The 19,046-nt window shown below is 41.3% G+C and overlaps 1 protein-coding gene across 2 annotated transcripts in view; it reads right to left on the bottom strand.

The window, feature by feature from the left end:
* ACSS2 (acyl-CoA synthetase short chain family member 2) overlaps positions 1–15,533 on the bottom strand; it is a 44,651-nt gene extending 29,118 nt beyond the window's left edge. For both annotated transcript variants that reach the window (XM_043479074.1, XM_043479075.1), the window contains exons 1-2: positions 15,277–15,533; positions 7,303–7,498 (exon numbers count right to left, since the gene is read on the bottom strand). In XM_043479074.1, the coding sequence (XP_043335009.1) occupies positions 7,303–7,498; positions 15,277–15,454 (374 nt within the window). In that variant the 5' untranslated portion in view covers positions 15,455–15,533. The remainder of the gene's footprint in view (positions 1–7,302; positions 7,499–15,276) is intronic.
* Positions 15,534–19,046: the final 3,513 nt, after the last annotated feature.

Genomic DNA, 19,046 nt, shown 5'->3' with positions numbered 1-19,046 from the left:
CAAACTGAGTTTTGCAAATCCCCAGAGGTTCCACACACATATCTCACAGGGACCACAATGACAAGGTAAAGAAGCCAACAGAATGTGGCTCTTGTCCTTCAATCTATGTTTCAACCTGATCAGCACTGCTCTTTCTTGTTTTAGGAATGAGGCTTTGGCATAATCATAAAAATAGCTAACATATTGTTTGCTAACCACTAAGCTCTTTATTTGCCAGGAGAAATATCAATAACCTCAGATATGCAGATGATACAACCTTTAAGGCAGAAAGCAAAGAGGAACTAAAGAGCCTCTTGATGAAAGAGAAAGAGGACAGTAAAAAAGCGGACTTAAAACTCAACATTCAAAAAACTAAGATCATGGCATTTGGTCCCATCATTTCATGGCAAGTAGATGGGGAAACAATGGAAGGCATCTTCAAGGCATCTTTTAGATTTAGATTCCTACATTCAGCCTGGCAAAGGGATGTAATAACTGCCCTCAAATACCTGAAGAGATGTCTCATGGAAAAAAGAATGGGATTATTCTATGTGACCCCAGAACATAGGATTAAGACCATGGGAAGAGCATAAGTAGGGATAAAGTTATAGGGAGGGAATATATCTAAGAATTTTGTAACAGAGGTGCCTAACAATGTGATAGGTATTGTGTGAACTCTGTGGTCTTGGTAGTGTTCCAGAATCAGAATGATCACTTATGAGAACTGTTGGGAATGAAGATTCAGGGGCTACAACTCCTGTTTTGTACAGGAAGTGGACCTCAAAGGTCTGGGAGTCTCAAATTCTCATAATGGTTCAAAGTATTATTATCAAACACTAAGTATCATTACCAGTGACCCAACTCTTTCATACCAAATCCAGGAAAAGGCAGACAACTCTAAGCCTTCTGTATTTACTGTTGTAAATGTGAGGCTTCCCAAAGGCAAGAACCTGTGCCCTTACCTAACTACCAGCTCTCATCAAAGGCAAGAGACCAGTACTGGGTTCCTTCCCTTTCCCCAACTTTCTTCCTTGCTGCCTTGCCACTGCAGTTCCCTAGATTTGTGATAGAAATTCTGAAGACAAGTGACAGAAGTAACTTTAGCAAGTATCCTGTTTACCTTTGTTTATAGTGAGATTAAGAAGGCTCAGAAAAAGGGCACTATCTAAAGTCGTTCTCTTCATATCCTTAAATATTTACTCAATACACGTGTATAAGAAGTCAGCCCAGACACAAACACAGGTAGCTGATGTGGCTCAGGACACTGTGTCAGGCCTCAAGACAGTTTCCATTTATTACACACTTTTTGTTACATATGTTAGTTCATATAATATATTAATATATAACATATTCTATTTATTATTATTATACATATTATTCAGATCCTACCTACTTCCAAAAAGTGACTAATGTCTTGGACAGCACAGCCTACTTGTTTCATTTTCACCACTTATTTCTCTTTAAGGCATCAACGGTCATAAAACTCAGGGAGAAGGAAGAGAAGAAAATTAACAATCCACCTTAAACATGAAATCCCCCTGCCCTCCTCCACAATCTGCCCATCTGATTCAAGTGGAGAAAGACTGTTCCAAGTAATAGTTATTTCTCCACATATCTCCCATTAGTTTAAAGTATTTGTGCTAAAGTGTTCATGTTACCAGGCAAGGGGAGTAGACACCTTTCTCAGCCTCTTCACCCCAAACCTTCTAAAATCCTCCTTTTCTTCACCATATCAACAGAAGACCAGCCTGCCTACTGAGTCACTGTAGAGCCACTACAGGTTGCAATAGAACTTCTAAGAACCACTTCCTCTTCATACAATCATAGAATCCTGAGACATCAGTGCAGGAAAGGACCTTGCAGATGATCAGTAATTCACCTCCCATCATTCCCACAAAGGAAAGGCCGAGAGACAGGAAGGGAATGGTCTGACGCCATCTTCCTTCTCAATGAGTGTTTTTCCTTAGCAAGTACAGTTGACCCTTGAACAACATAGGGGTTAATCTGCTTATAACTTACAGTTGCCTCTCCATATCCTTGATTCCTCCATATCTGCTGATTCAATCAACCACAGACCATGCAGTACTGTAGAATTTACTGTTGAAAAATATTTGCATTATAGGTGGACCCATGCAGTTCAAACTCACATTGTTCAAGGGTCAAATGGTATATTTTAATAAGTAAATACACTATTGTGAAACTAGTGAAGATATAGATAGAGGACAAAAAAGTCTTTCCATTCCAATATCACTGAAATGAACTCCAGGACATGGACCTAGATAATGAATAGAATCCTTGGACATTAATGCTAAGACAACACACTTTAGAGCTATGGTTTTCCATGTTACCTTGACAATCTTCTCCTTGTCAGACCATGGGCTCATCTCCACTTCCCAACCATCCCCATCTCCTCAAGTACACAAACTCACTCATACCCCACCAGGATCTGGAGAGCTCTAAATAGCATACTTTCGAATTCATATTCGGGAACATACAGGGATCCTGAAAGCAGAGCTTCTGCCCTGAGGTCACTCTTAAAGACACCTGCTTCTCAGAAGTTTCTAAGGAAGCATTGAAAAATAGCCAGAGCCTGTGGAAAGAGAATTCAGTTGAGACTGAGGGAGGAGATGGTTCAGAGATAATGATAGCCAGAGGCAATCCAAAGCAAAAAGTAGAAGGAATGGACTAAACAAAATTCTGGGGTCTTGAGAGATAGGGTTCCTCTCCTGGAATAACCTACAGACTGAGCAGCTTGTATAAATCACCAGAAAAACAACCACCAACCACTCTTTCTACCCTCTCCCCAGAAACCCTTTATTTAATCCTCCAATCTCCCACTGTTTGCCAGTATTCCTTTAACTAGCCAGGCCCCACTCCCAGAGCCACCTCTAATGTCCCTCACTGACTATCTCTCTGTGAATGACTATTCTAATAACTTTGTCACTGATTTCTTTCTCATACATATACACATAAATTCCCACTAACTCTCCTACCTGTCATGGTAGGGGGAAGAAAGTGCAAGAGGTTGAAATCATAGTCTTGTACAGAGGGTAAATTTAGCCCTTGGATCAGATGACTATGTGTCTTTGAAAGAGGTAAAGTGTTATAAAGACTGAGGGAACAATTGACTCTTCTCTCACTTTCTTTGCCTGTCTCTCCTGCATCTACACAACCAGTTACCTATATCGGTTTCTCTCCTCTAAATTACTGTAAAATTTTATTGTTCTATTTCATTCCCACAATCAATATCCCAGTTTAGGCATCTCTACCTTGAATAACAAAACTCTCAGCTCTCTGCCTTTATATTCTCACTTCCATATGAATCCAGATTAATCTTCTTAAGCCCAGCTGTGACATCACTCCCCTGCATAAAATCTTTTCATAGGTGTCCAAAAATAGTTAAGATGTCCCAGTCCTGGACCTCACCACTGTTGAATACAATCTTGATTCCCTTTTCTTTCACGCCTTACATCCAATTCAAGTCAGCAAATTCCACGGGCTCTTCACTCAAAATAGATGCAGATTTTGACCACTTCTAAGTACGTTTAATCACTATCATTGTTCACATGGATTTCTATAATAGCCTCATAAGTCTCCATGCTTCTAACCTTGCCCTTCGACAGTCTATTCTCAACATAAAGACAGGTTCTAAACATAAGTCAAATCACTGTCACTTCTATGCTCAAGATTGCCCAGTGGTTTCCCATTTCACTGTGAAAAAAAACCCAAATCTTTCAATCTATACAATCTAGTGTCCTGCTGACCTCATTCCCTATCACTCTGTTTTTCTAACTAATACTGCTTCAGCTACACTAACTTCCTAGCTAGTATTCAAATACACTAGGTAGCAGAACACTCCTGTCCCAGGGCCTCTACACTTACTCTTCCATGTACCTGGAATAGTTTCCTTTCCCAAACCAACTATATGCATGACACTCTGCATTTCCTTCATATTGCTGCTCAGATGTCTTCTTTATCAGAGAGTGCCACCGATATCAATCCCCATTTTTCACTGTTATTCCTTTTTCCTTAAACTGCTTTGTATTTTTCTACAGCACTTATCACTACCTGTCATATATTTATTGGTTTGTTTGTCTGTCTCCTTAAGCTGGAATATAACCTTCATGAGGGTAGAGAGTTTGTTTGTTCAGAATACTGCCTGGTACATAGTAAGTCCTTAATAAGTATTTAATGAATAAATTGATCCCTGCATAAACTCTCTACATCTGTAAAGACAGTTGACTTAGATGGATTCTAATAAAACAATCACTTCAAATTCTAAAAATACTATTATTCCATGAATATTTACAATGTGTCAAGTCAAAAGTAAAAAGCCAAATTCTTCCTTAATACTGTTCTATTTTGGCTAATTGAAGTACTTTGTTTGTGGATTATTTCAGTATGTATATAAAATATGCCCTAAATGTGGTTTTCTAATGCCACTATGTTGCTGTTGTTCAGTTGCTAAGTTGTGTCCAACTCTTTGTGACCTCTTGGACTGCAGCACTCCAGATTTCCCTGTCCTTCACTGTTTCCAGGAGTATGCTCAGAAAAAAGAAAAGAAAGCCACTTTAGTTATCTAAATGTCTAGGCTGAAAAGAAAGTCATACTATGGCTCCATAAGAAGTGTATCAACTGGAGCAAATCACTGAAAAGATGTCACTTTAAAAACATTAATAAAAAGTACAGCAGAAAGAAGGTAGGCTCTAGGACCAAGGGGAAAAAGAGAACTTCATAGAATAAATTATATGATCATTTGAAAAATATTGACTATATGATAAAGGCAAATAGTATAAGAAAATTTTAGGCAATTTTTAACTTCTTTGAAAACAAAAATCTTTATATAAAAGGAAATACAATCATATATTACTCTAAAATAAGCATTGATTTTAAATTAACTAAAAAATAGAGGTATAATTATGTTGAGATTAAGAGAAAGAAGTTGAAGTAGTATATAAGAACTGAATTCTCATCTATCATAAAAGGAAGTCAATGATTTCTTTAAAAAAAAAAGAAATTGCAGTGTAAGCATATTGTTTTAAAATATAGAGGTAAAAAAGGGAAGTAAACAAATATCTGGGATATTTGCACTTTACTTCCTTTTAACAAACGTGATTTATTTGTAGACTGAGACTTGAATAATAATGGCCCATGTGGTACCCATCTCCCACTCTTCTTACCCCTGCACCATAACACTCATAGGGCTGAGTACTCAATATCTTTAAAATTCTTATTGGTTGCCTGACCAATGTAAAAATGGAGTGAAAATGTCTTGTTACAGAGTTACAGAATTTTTCATGAGAAGTAAATGTAGAGATTATATATCGAGTGCTTCGTAAATCAGTGTTCCATGGAATACTGCTTCTTGTTATGTTAATCGCATGCTATAAAAAGTGTTTGGGGCTCAAATAAACTTTGGAAACCCCATGTTAAAATTAATCAGGTATCTTTACTGTAGGACTTCTTGGAGCCTTTACTGTATCAATAAACAATGGAAATCCCGGAAAGGTAATTTATCATACAGTGCTTCTCAGTCTTTTTTTTTTCATGAATCAAGAAGCTCCTGCTTGGGGGAAAAAAAAAAGTTCCTAATACGTCTAGTAATTAGTGGTTTCAAAAGCATTCTTGGGAAAACACTGATCTAATCTACTCCTTTCATTTTACTTATGTGGAAAGACAGACTCTGTTCAAGTACAGATGGTAGGGGAACTAGAAAGAAGGGCCTCAGGATTCTGCAGCAATATCCATTGACTAAACAGTTCTGGCCTGTGCCTTTTCAGTCTTTCATCATGCACTTGATTTCAAACCAGGGAACAAATTCAGACAAAAGTATCTCCTATCCAGATCTTTAAAGGTTTTCTGATCTCTGAGGAACCTAAGAGGTGGGCCCAAGTGTCAGCTGGAGCTCAAGCATAAAGTATCATGGCAGGAGCTAAACAAAGTCTCAACAGGCATAATGGACCGTGAATTTCAGTGGCAAAGTGACCCCAACCTGAGCAATGGTAATGTGATAACAAACCACTCACATTTGTACAGTGTTTTCTAATGAATAAATAAATGCTTTCACAACATCATATTTGATTCTCCTAACAATCCAGTTATAAGGCAAGGGTGGAATTTAATATTGCCCCCATTTTATGGACAAGGAAATTGAGTCTCAGAGAGTTAAATGCCTTGCCTATGGTTACATAGCAAGTGGATGGCAGAGTTAGAGTGAGAAACTGAACTTCCTGTCTCTCAGGTTAGGGTTTTTCTTAATATATCACACAAACTGGGCAACGTTTTACTGACTACAAATTTAATTCATTCATGAAATATCAATATGCTCCTATTGGCTTATTTAAAAAAGAAACAGATTAATTCTCAAAGTGCTTATGGTTGGTAGCAGAAACACCCCAGTACCTGGAACTTCAAGGTCCTATTTCAGGTTCAGTTTAGTAACACGTCTAAGCTATGTTGCTAGGAAGAGGGGGTTTTAGTTTCAGTGGAGTCAGCATGGCTGAGTGTTAAAAACAAGGAATCAGACAGACTTGGGTTTGAACCCTGGCTCCACCAGTTACTCACTCTATGACCTTATTCTCTATGAAGCAGAGATGCATGCTTCATTTCTTCAGCTATAAAATTGGGCTAAGAATACCTAATTTGCAAAGCTGTTGAGAGGCTAGTATAAGAAATTAGAAGGATAGTATAATGTCATGGTTAAGAGTATAAACTCTGGAACTGTGCTACCAGGATGTGAATATCAGTCTTTCTTACTAGCTGTATAACCTCAAATAAGTCATCTATTTACATCTCAGAATTTCATTTTCACATATGTAAAATGAGGAAAATAAATAATATATTTTTAGTTGTTGTGAGCATCAAATAGGATAACATGTGTGAAGCACTTGAGCACAGTATCTGGCATATAGCTCAATCAAAGGTAATGACGATAACAGTGGTGGTGGCAGCAAAAAATCCAAAATCCACTTTTCTCCCAAAGCAAGAATAAGGAAGAAAACAACATAGTCCTTTTTGCTTCCATTTACCCCCTCACATTGTTCCTCTCCGACTACAAGTTGAAAACACTAGACTAGAAGTCAGGATACTTGATTTTGAATGTCAGTTCTGTCACATGCTAGTTACATGATTTTAGGGAAGTCATTTAACTTGAGGTATTTTTCTTCACCTGAGACATTAAGTTAATGACACTTTGCTTATTCTTCTGGGTTGTTGTAGGCATCAAATGCATGGATTTTTAAGGTACTTTGTGAACTATAAAATACTATATAAATGTCAGGGTGACTTTTTATCTGCCACAGGCTATAAGATAGGTGTTTTTACCAGTAAAAAGCAACTTTATCGCCAAGTTTTTTCTCATGGACAATTCGATCCAGTACGTTGTAGCAGATGTTGGTAGTTGCTCCTTTCATCCATTCAATGAAGATTTTCCCTTTAGTCACATCAAAGTTGTACTGAAGGAATGGACCAGGACATGGGGTCTTCCAGTAAAATTCCTTGGCAATGTCTCCCCAAAACTCTACAACAGAAAAGGAAACCCAGACATCATTTAGCTTCTGAGGCACATTTATCCTCAGATGGCTTACCATTCTATACATAGAGCCAAGTCACAATTTCTCTGCCCTGTACTCCAGGACCTATCACCTTCTACCTCTTCTACCTCTCAAATCTTAACACCCACCGCACTCTTAAACCATCTTTACTCCCATGGGCTGAATCTTGACTCAAGTTTCTTCCCTCCCATCTCAAAATATCCACTCCATTTTTCACCATCTATTCAAACTGTAACCAGTGCCTATCACAATGCCTAGTACATTGTAGTTAATCAGTAACTTTTCCAATGAATTAATTAGTGAAAGGAAGAAATCCTTTACCCACAGAGCCTTCCATGACAAGGAAAAATTTGTTCATTCACTCTCAGCAATTACTTAATGAGCATCTCTTTCTCCTACTATTTGCCTAAGTGTTACTTGCTAAGTACCAGATGTGGCTTTTAAACTCCTTAAATGCATTATCTCATTTAGTTCTTACTACAACCATAGGAGGTAGGGTTTTTCATTCTTATTTTATTGGTTTGAAAATCAAGGCTCAGAGAAACTAAATAATTTGCCCAAGGTGGGTCAGTGGGTAAAGAATCTGCGTGCAAAGCAGGAGACCCAAGTTCAATCCCTGAATCAGGAACATCCCCTGGCGGAGGGCATGGCAACCCACTCCTGTACTCTTGATTGGGGAATCCCATGGAGAGAGGAACCTGGCGGACTACAGGCCATGGTGTTGCAAAGAGTCAGACATGACTTAGTGATATCTACTTATACATTTACTAAGTCAAGATTTGAACTGCCCCGAGGAAGACATTGTTACTAAAGTCTGAAAGATGAATAGGAGTTTTTCTCCACTCTCCCACCAGGAAAAACAATACTATGGGACAGAAAAGAACCATGGGTATGTGTTAAAAGGAACTCCCTCAGGCTGAAGCACTGAGAATAAGAGAAAGAGTAGCAGAAATTAAGGGATAAACTGGGCAGATAACATGCAATCCTTCTAAGCATACAGAATTTGAGCAATTTGAGCCTAAGAGCAATAGGCTTCCCTGATGGCTCAGATGGTGAAGAATCTGCCTGCAATGCAGGAGACCCAGGTTTGATCCCTGGGTCAGGAAGATCCCTTGGAGAAGGAAACAGCAACCCACTCCAGTATTCTTGCCTGGAAAATCCCATGCACAGAGGAGCCTGGCGGGCTACAGGTCATGGCATTGCAAAGAGTCAGACACGACTGAGCAACTAACAGTTTCAGTTTCTAAGAGCAATGGAAAGTCATTGTAGGATTTTAGCCAGAGAAGACTTACAATGTTGAAATATTTGCCTGGTTACTCTGGAGAAAAGGTACTCAACAGGTTAAACATGCTGTGGCAGAACACCTAGGATAATCTAAGTACTGGATCACAAGCTAGAGAAGAGAGAGAGAGACACTTAGAACCATAACAGTGGAAGGAACTTTAGAGGTTATCAGCCTCTCATTTTACTGATAAATCAAATTTATAGAGGTAAAGTGACTTGCTCAAGCTGGATGATTTAGTTTATACAATCTGATTAAAGAGATAATGATGCTGAGCAGGGCCCTGTGGGACTCCTGGGCACAGAGGCCTTTTTGTCCCCCATTTCTTATAGGCAAGAATCCAGCCTCCATGACCTTCTCTCAGTTCCAAATGGCATCACAGTTGCTAATCAAAGGAGGAACAGCAGTAAAACAGCAAGATTAAAGGACCAGAGAGGCTCATCAAGATTAGGACACTGGACCACCTAAGACCCTCCACACATCCAATCTTGTCAGGAACCCCACTCTTTTGAACTTTGCAGAAGAAAGAATACAAGACTGTTATTGCCTTGATCCTTATCACATACTCCTGCCTGACTATATAACCTTTCCCTTCTCACCAGGGAGGAGGCATAATTCTTGAGGCACTAGCCTATTGTGTTCCTCCCCCTCTGCCTGGCAAAGTAATAAAACTACTCTTTCCTTCTTCTCCATAACTCTGTCTCCATATTTCTGTTTGGCATTGGTGCACAGAGAGACAAGATTTTGGCAACAATAAGACTAATACATAAAATATTTTTGAATATACAAGACAGAATATACTGAAAGCTAAATTATGGTATACAACTTGCCACCAGATTCCCTGGTGGCTCAGGCAGTAAAGAGTCTGCCTGTAATGCAGGAGACTGAGGTTCGATCCCTGGGTTGGGAAGATTCCCCTGGAAAAGGAAATGGCAACCCACTCCAGTATTCTAGCCTGGAAAATCCCATGGATGGAGGAGCCCAGCAGGCTGTAGTCCATTGAGTCACAAAGAGTTGGACACAATTGAGTGATTTCACTTTCTTTTCTTTCTATACAACTTGCAATGAATTAAAGAAATCCAAATCAAATCAACCCCAAGGTGCCATTATATGCCTCTAAGACCAGCAAAGACTAAGAAAATATTGAACTCAGTGCCCAAGTGACCCTAGAAAACCGATCTATTATATGATAACAACATTGTAAGAAATTAGCACAATGTTACTGAACAGCAGGGCAATGCATGACAAGAATCATAAAATGTTTTACATTCTTTCAACTGCTAACTTTGGGGAAACACACCCTAAGAAAATAATACCAAAGGGGAAAAAGTGATTACTCAAGAGATGTTTATACTAACACCATTTATAACAGTAAGACTATAAATGGCCCTTAAGCTCAACAATGAAAAAACTGATGAAAACTGGCAGAGATGAAATCTAGCTAGCAGAGATGAAAGCTGAAGAGATGAAATCTCTTTAATCACTGGCAGTGACACAACAGAATATTAAATGGCCATTAATGAGAGAACAAATGGGAACTGGCATTTTAATGAATGCCATTAATGTCCAAGGATTGAGCTAATCTCATTTAATCTTTATATGGCCCTCTGATGATCTTGATTTTAACACATGAGAAAACTGAAGCTCAGGACACATAGGAAACTCTCCCAAGAATCACACAGCACTAACCCTAACCTGAATACAAAATAAGACCTAACTCTAAAGTCCATGTTGTTACAGCTACATTTAATATGTGTATACTCAAAAAAGTACATTTTAAGTGACAATAGTAGGCACAGACTATGTAAAACCTTATATGAACCACATTTATGTCCATCAACAAGAAACGAAGAAATCTTTTTATAATTACTTAGTTTTGTTTTCTTTTCTGGCCCGCCAGGCCACAGGCAGCATGATTCCATGACCAGGGATTGAACTCGTGGCCCCTACAGTGGAAGCAAGGAGTCTTAACCACTGGAATGTCAGGGAATGCATAATCATTTAGTTCTTGCTTTTATTTTTTTATGGTGGAGCTATTGAATTCTGGATGGTTCTTTGGCACACATTCTAAGTACTGAAGTTTAGAAAAGATAAAAATGGACTGGCATGATCAGGGAATGCTCTGTGGAACTGGTGAGGTTTGACTAGGTAGAGAGGAACAGAAGGAAATGGGCAAAGCCACGGTGATGAGAAAGGGACTTTTGTGTATACAGTATATCAACAAGAATGGTCTGTTGTAGAATGAGGGGCATGCAGTAGGGAGTATCAGAAGATAAGAATAGAAAGGTGAGGTAGGCTAGTTATCCAGAGATTCTGAAAGAAAGGCAGAATTTTAACTTTAAACTGTAGGAAATAGGGAACTATTGAAAGTTTTTGAAGTGACATATGAAAGCATTATTTCCATATCACTCTAATAGTGTTTAGATAATTCTAAATCTACCAGAAATAATGGAGATGAGTGAGACTAGGGGAGAGAGAACCAGTTAGAAGGCTGCTCCCTTGAATTATAAGGGTCTATGGAAATGGAAGAAAAGGTAACCTAAGAGATATTTTGAAAGAGTATTTGACAAAATTTTGTAAAAGGCAGACTGTGGATCAGGGAAGAGGACTAGCATAGCTACTGGGAGTATAGATTCTGCAACCAAAACTATGTTGGTTCAAATCTCAGCTCCACCTGTGACATTGTTCAATTTAGTTAACCTCTCTAAGTGTCAGTTTCCTTCTCTGAAAAATGGGGATAATAGTCCCTACATCAAACAAACAGAATTTGTGCTCAGTAAGCAGTTAGCAACCTATAAATAAATAAGATATACAGATGGATAAGATTTGGGATAGTGCCACTGGCAGGGATTAGAACATTAGGGAGAAGAGCAGATTTGGAAGGGAAAATTGGTAAATCTGACTCACAGTAATGTTAAATATGGTATAACATCAAGGCATGTGAATAAAATACTCTACAGACCTATGAAATTTGAGACTAGAGCATAAGTGAGATCCTGGATACAAAGCTAAGTATACACAAAAAGAGTTACTGTGACAGTAATAGCTCATCATTGGGGAGAAGGTATTTGCAAATCATATATCAGATAAAGGGTTAGCATTCAAAATACATAAAGAACTCATACAACTGAACAACAAAATAACAAGCAGCCCAATTGAAAAGTGAGCAGAGGTGCTGAATAGACATTTTTCCAAAGACATACTGAGAGCAAACAAATACATGAAAAGATGTTCAATATTACTTGTTATTAGGAAAATGCAAATCAAAGCCACAATGGTATATCACCTCACACATGTCTGAATGGCTATTATCAAAAAGGCAAGAAACAAGTGTTGAAAAGGATGTGGAGAGATGGAGCCTTCATACATTGTTGGTGGGAATGCATACTGTTGCAGCCACTTTGGAGTATAGCAATTTCTCAAAAATTAAGAACAGAACTATTGTATGATCTGGCAATTCCACTTCTGAGTATTTTTCTCAAGAAAACAGAAACACTATTTTGAAAAGATATATGCACTCCTATGTTTATTATGTTTACAGTGAATAGCCAAGACATGGAAGTAACCTAAGTGTCCACTGATAAATGAATGATAAAGAAGATGTGATATATAGAGATATGTATTTATATATATGGATATACAAATATTAAAGTCAAAAAAGTGTCAGTTGCCAAGTGTCCAACTCTTTGTGACCCTATGGACTGTAGCCCACCAGACTCTTCTGTCCAAGAGATTCTCCAGGCAAGAATACTGGAGTGGGTTGCCATACCCTTCTCCAAAGGATCTTCCTGACTCAGATATTGAACCTGGGTCTCCTGCATTGCAGGCAGACTCTTTATTGTCTGAGCCATTAGGGAAGTAATATGAATATTACAGACAAGTAAAATGAATATTACTCAACCATAAAAAGAATGAAAACTTACCATTTCAGACAGAGTCAAAGACAAATACCATATGCTTTCACTCATATGTGCAATGTAAAAAACAAATGAACAACCAAATTAAACAAAACAAACACATAAAGAGAACAGATTACTGGTTATCTGAGGTGAAGTGGGGAGGGTAAAATGAGTAAAGAGGGTAACTGTATGGTGATGGGTGGAAACTAAATTTTTGGTGGTGATCACACCATAGTGTACACAGAAGTAGAAATACAATATTGTATACAGGGAGCTTAAACAATGTTACCTCAATTTAAAAAAATGAAAACATGGGAAACATGAACTCATGACAGGAAAAAATATAGAGAGGGAAGTGAAGTGAAAAGAGGCCTGAGGTAGGAGGGGAGGGATAAATTAGAAGTTTGGGATTAACACATACACACTACTGGGCTTCCCAGGTAGCTCTAGTGGTAAAGAACCCGCCTGCCAATACAGTAGATACAAGAGATGCAGGTTCAATCCCTGGGTCAGGAAGATCTCCTGCAGGAGGAAATGGCAACCCATTCCAGTATTCTTGCCTGAAGAACCCCATGGACAGAGGAATCTGGCAGGCTACAGTCAATAGGGTTGCAAAGAGTCAGACACAACTGAAGCAACTTAGCACGTGCACACACACACACACACACACACACACACACACACTTATATATATATAATAGATAACCAACAAGAACCTACTGTATAGCACAGGGGACTATATTCTGTTCTGTAATAACCTATAAGGGAAAAGAGTCTGAATAAGGACATATATGTAAATAATTGAACTACTTTGAACTGTATACCTGAAACAAACACATTATAAATCAACTATCCTTCAATTTAAAAAAGAAAGAAAGAAAAAGAAACAAGCTGGGGTTATCTAATCTGAAAGTGAACTCTGATTAGGAAGTGAGTCTATAGATAAGATCACCTCTCTAAGAGCCAACTAGGAAGTCTCCATTGGAAAAATGAAGATATGATATTGCTTTAGAGCCAGTATATGAATTGGCCTTTATATTTTATTCCTAGAGAATCCCAACAAAAATACAGTGTTACCCCAAGAAGTCAGAATCCTGGTATAGTTGGTGGATACAGGTGTGTGCTGTAGGTGTGTTTTACGAAACTTCCATGTGATTGTGTTTTTATTTAAAGATATTGGCTCATCTCACTATTAAAGGAAGCCTACTATGAAATCTTTTGTAAAGAGTAGGAACTTGACAAGGAAAGAATTACCAACCACAAGAGTCAATTAAAAGATTAAGTGTAATATTTGTCTAAGGGGTGGTCTACGTAGACAAATTTAGTCAACAAACATCTATGCTGCTGCTGCTGCTAAGTTGCTTCAGTCGTGTCTGACTCTGTGCGACCCCATAGATGGCAGCCCACCAGGCTCCGCCATCCCTGGGAATCTCCAGGCAACAAATATCTATAAGAACACCTAAAAAAAAAAGAGGTCTGAGCACTCAAACTTGGACATTGCCTGCAGCAATCAACGGCTCTACACCTGATTTAATCTTATCTTGCTTACTCAATAGTTGCTTCATCCACATTGCTCTTATGGTTATCAAACCAACTGCTATTTAGTGAACGCTGCTGTGCACCAGGCACTCTGTAATGCACACTTCACTTACTACTCATATTAGCCCTCAAACAAATCTGCGAGGCAGGTATTATTACCTCTATTTTATAGATTAAAGAAAAGGAATTTCAGACAGGTTTTTAAATCTCAAGACCAAAGAGCAAATGAGTGGCAGAGCCAAGATCTAAATCCAGAGTGTTCATGCATGTCCCACTGCCAGCATCATGCCGCCTTCCAATTCAGCTACATCTGTGACCCCTTACCCAGCTTGAGGCTCAAAGACATGGCATTACCTGTCAGAATTTCGGAGTTATTACAATCCCGGCCCTATTTCTTTTTTAAAGACAATATATTAGTGACTTGTTCAGCTTTATGCGGTAGTCTCCATCGGGGTTTCTGAAATACTAAAAGTAGATCTCCATTACTAAGTTGGGGATGCCAGGATGGGACTCGAGTGCCCCTCAGCAGTGGAGACTAACTCACAGGCGAAAGGTGTCAGGAGGCACGGGCTGAGCTGGGCTGAAAAGTGGTAAAGAAAGTTCTCTTCGTGGGCCGCCTCCCTTCAAGGCGCTCCTGGACCCTAAGAACCCGACTCTTCATATGAGGAACTCTCTTCTCGGGACATTTTCACTCTTTCAGACGTTCACAGAACCTGCGAAACCCCCAAGTCGCAAAGGAACACCCCAACTCCTAGGAGACGTTCATTTCCTACAGAACGACATTTTCTGCTTCACCTCAGAGAATCCCCTTCTCGCGGAACCCTTTTCCATCTCCTTAAAGAACCGCTATTCTTCCCTCACAGAACGTCTATCTCCTTACCGACTCCCCAATTTCCCAAGGGAACCTCCATCTCCTCACGGAACCTCCATTTCCCGACGGAACACCCTCGATTCCTCCCTCTCCTGTGAACCCCCACTTCTGTCCTAGCTGACGTCCCTCAGGGCCGCCCGGGCCCTGCCTCACCTCTCGGCTCCTCCAAGGAGCGCCGGTGCAACTCGCGGTAGCGCTGCAGCGAGGGGACGTGCGCCGAACGGCAGACCTCGGGCGGCGGAGACCAGCTCCGCACCCGACTCCGAGCTCCAGCCTCCTCCCGGGCCCGGCTCCCGCTGCCGCTCCGGCTCCGTTCTTCGGGAAGTCCCATCACCTCAAGTTCGAAACACAGTAGCCGCCTTGGCGGTAGCAGCCGGCGCCCAGGCGCGGAAAACAGGCCGACCGAGGGGCGGGGCCTTAAGAAGGGGCGGGGCCGGGTGGCGGGGCGGGGCTTAGGCAGGTGCAGGGGGAGAGGCCCAGTGGGGCGGAGCCGTGCCTGGTGGTGTTGGGACCAGGGCTAGCAAAGAAACCCATAGGCCAAAGTCGAGCATTGCTTGGGGCATGGGGCGGAGCTTACTTGCGGAAGGGGTGGAGCCGCAGCGGGAAAGCAGAAGGGGAGGGGCCAGGCGTGACAGGCGAGAGGGTGGGCCCATGGAGTGACCGCGAGTAGCGAGGCTGGATGTGACAGGAGAGGAGGCAGGACCGTGGAGTGACCAGGGTGGGGTGGGGTCTTGGAGTTACAGATGCAGAGTTGAATTAGGGCGGGGCATGATCGGGAAAGAGCTGGGCTAACGAACGAACGGAGTTTGGTCAGGCCCATTGAGGAGCCGCCCCGCGATCTGATTGCACAAGCCTGTCACCCCACCGCGTAGAAAAGCCAGGTGGAGTAGGGTCCTTTCCGGGTGACACACTTTCGCTCTGGGAACTAACCCCCACCCTGAGGAAACTCAGATTTTCTTCCACTCCTGAGGAGAGTTCTTTACTTTCCCTGCCTCCACAAATTTCCATCCAGACTTAAATGCAAAGATTCGTTAAGACTAGGAGGCACCTTAAGTCTTTGCTAATAAACCCATTTCATTGCATAAATTGTAGACTTAGGGAAAGGGAGGACTTTGTACAAGGTCCTAGAAAAAACAAAGACCATAACTTGGGCCAGACCTAGGTCTCCTGCCTCCATAAGTTTTTACCGCCTCATCTGGTTGAAGCTAAGCCTTGTGAAATAAAGTCTAGGCAAATAGAAGGAATCAGTCACACCCTTCTTTCCTTCCCAGTCTCTTATTTCATCAAGAGACACCTGGGCTCAAATACCTCCAGCTTCCCTCTATCCCTTCCACTCCAGAAAGGAGGGACCAGCCAGGACCCTCCATCTCTCTGCACTAACCACCAAGAAGGGCCCACTCCCACCCATCGGTTCACAGAACAGCCATCAAGTCAGGAAGGATCCTTAAGTATCTAACTCCAAGAGTGATTCTGAGGCCCGGAAGCAGGCAGCCCCCACTTCCTGAAGCCTACACAGAACCCCATCTGGCCCAGCCTCCCTTCCCACCTGCTCTCTTGTTCTTTGTCCAACTAATCTTAAACCCAGAACATCCTAAATTCAGTTCAGTTCAGTTCAGTCACTCAGTCGTGTCCAACTCTTTGTGACCCCATGGACTGCAGCATGCCAGACCTCCCTGTCCATCACCAACTCCTGGAGCTTGATCAAGCTCATGTTCATTGAGTCGGTAATGCCATCCAACCATCTCATCCTCTGTTGTCCCCTTCTCCTTCTGCCTTCAGTCTTTCCCAGCATCAGGGTCTTTTCCAAGTAGCAAGTTCTTTGCATCAGGTGGCCAAAGTATTGGAGTTTCAACTTCAGCATCAGTCCTTCCAATGAATATTCAGGACTGATTTCCTTTAGGATTGACTGGTTTGATCTCCTTGCAGTCCGAGGGACTCTCCAGAGTCTTCTCCAATACCACAGTTCAAAAGCATCAATTCTTCGGCGCTCAGTTTTCTTTATAGTCCAACTCTCCTAAACTGGGTTGGGGGGGAACCTCCCCATGGTCAGATCTTGATCCAGAGCCTACCTAAGCCTAAGGGAATGGTCTCAAGGCTCCCTGAAGGGGTAAAGAACACATAGAATAGACACAGAGCCCACTAAGAAGACAGACACTTCACCGAGGGGGTATTAACTGAGAGGACTCAGCATCATGAAGGGCCTGAGGAAATGCACATCACTGAGTGAACACACACTTCATTCAGTGAGGACAGACCCTACTCAGGGCATCAGACTTCACTGAAGCATAATAAGCCATTTAGACCTCACTGAGGAGATAGGACCACTCTGTGGAGAAAAAGGCACATGTGAGGGCACACGGTTCAGTTCAGTTCAGTCACTCAGTCATGTCCAACTCTTTGCAACCCTATGAACTGCAGCACACCAGGCTTCCTTGTCCATCACCAATTCCCAGAGCTTGCTCAAACTCATGTCCATTGAGTCGGTGATGCCATCTAACCACCTCATCCTCTGTCGACCCCTTCTCCTCCTGCCTTCAGTCTTTCCCAGCATCAGAGTCTTTTCCAATGAGTCAGTTCTTCCCATCAGGTGGCCAAAGTATTGGAACTTCAGCGTCAGCATCAGTCCTTCCAATGAATATTGAGGACTGATTTCCTTTAGGATGGGCTGGTTTGACCTCCTTGCAGTTCAAGGGACTCTCAAGAGTCTTCTCCAACTCCACAGTTCGAAAGCATCAATCCTTCGGTGTTCAGTTTTCTTTATGGTCCAACTCTCACATCCATACATGACTCCTGGAAAAATCATAGCTTTGACTAGATGGATCTTTGTCGGCAAAGTAATGTTTCTGCTTTTTAATATGCTGTCTTGGTCATAGCTTTTCTTCCAAGGAGCAAGCATCTTTTAATTTCATGGCTGTAGTCACCATCTGCAGTGATTTTGGAGCCCAAGAAAATAAAGTCTATCACTCTTTCCATTGTTTCCCCATCTATTTGCCATGAAGTGATGGCAAATAGTTCTAGTCCAAGGGCACATGGTGCTAGTATAAACAGTCCTCTTCCAGTCCCACACACAAAATTCTGGGCAGCCCTCTACCTCTTGCCCTTCGCAGCTCTTCTCTTAAGCTCCAGAGCGGTTTCCCAACACACTGCTGCCCTCTCCTGTCTACAGGTGGCATAGCAGATGCTGTACCCCAAACGGATTTCATGTGGTTAAAGTCATCTCTAAATCTGGAGCCTGGGGTTGGGGGAGGAGGGGATATGTGGCCAGGGCTTAACCAGCCCCCTCCCCCTGCCAGGGATTGTGGAAAAGAGAGACCAAGAAAAGAAGCTGATATTCCCTTCATGTCCAGGGAAGGGTAACAAGAATATGATTCTCATCTGTCTGTGAGTACTGGAAGACAGGCAGATAGACTGTTAAATGGAAATTTGGACAAGAGGCCTAATAACAGAGGGAACCAACATCCCATCCTTGGAGACAGGGTAGTAGAGCAAGCTCTGGTGTAGTTGGAATTTGTCAGAGTGGGAAGTGTTTGGGTCATGTTGGACAAGATGAGAATCCACGAGATTAAGGAAATGCTGATAAAGATTATGGCATTTACTGTACTAAGTAGGTGTCAAGCCATATTTTAAAAACTTTCCAAATGCGATTTAATCTTCACAAGCAAAGATGGCTACTATTATTCTCTCCATTTTACAGATGAAGAAACCCATACTGAATGAAATTGGGTATTTTGCCCAAGATTACACAGTTTGTAAGCAGTCACAGACAGAGTAGGAGAACGCATAGATCCATTCCCTACCCTCTCCCACCGCAGCCCATTCCTGCCATATCATCACCACCACCATTTTTTCTTTCTCTAAGTGTCCTTTCCAAAACCACATAAAAAACTCTTTAAATAATGGTAAACACTCAGGTTCCAGAGATC

This window comes from Cervus canadensis, chromosome 10 (assembly GCF_019320065.1).
Source record: "Cervus canadensis isolate Bull #8, Minnesota chromosome 10, ASM1932006v1, whole genome shotgun sequence".
Lineage (NCBI taxonomy): Eukaryota > Metazoa > Chordata > Mammalia > Artiodactyla > Cervidae > Cervus > Cervus canadensis.
The sequence above is the reverse complement of the archived record's forward strand: the minus strand, read 5'-3'. Positions and strand labels throughout refer to the sequence as shown.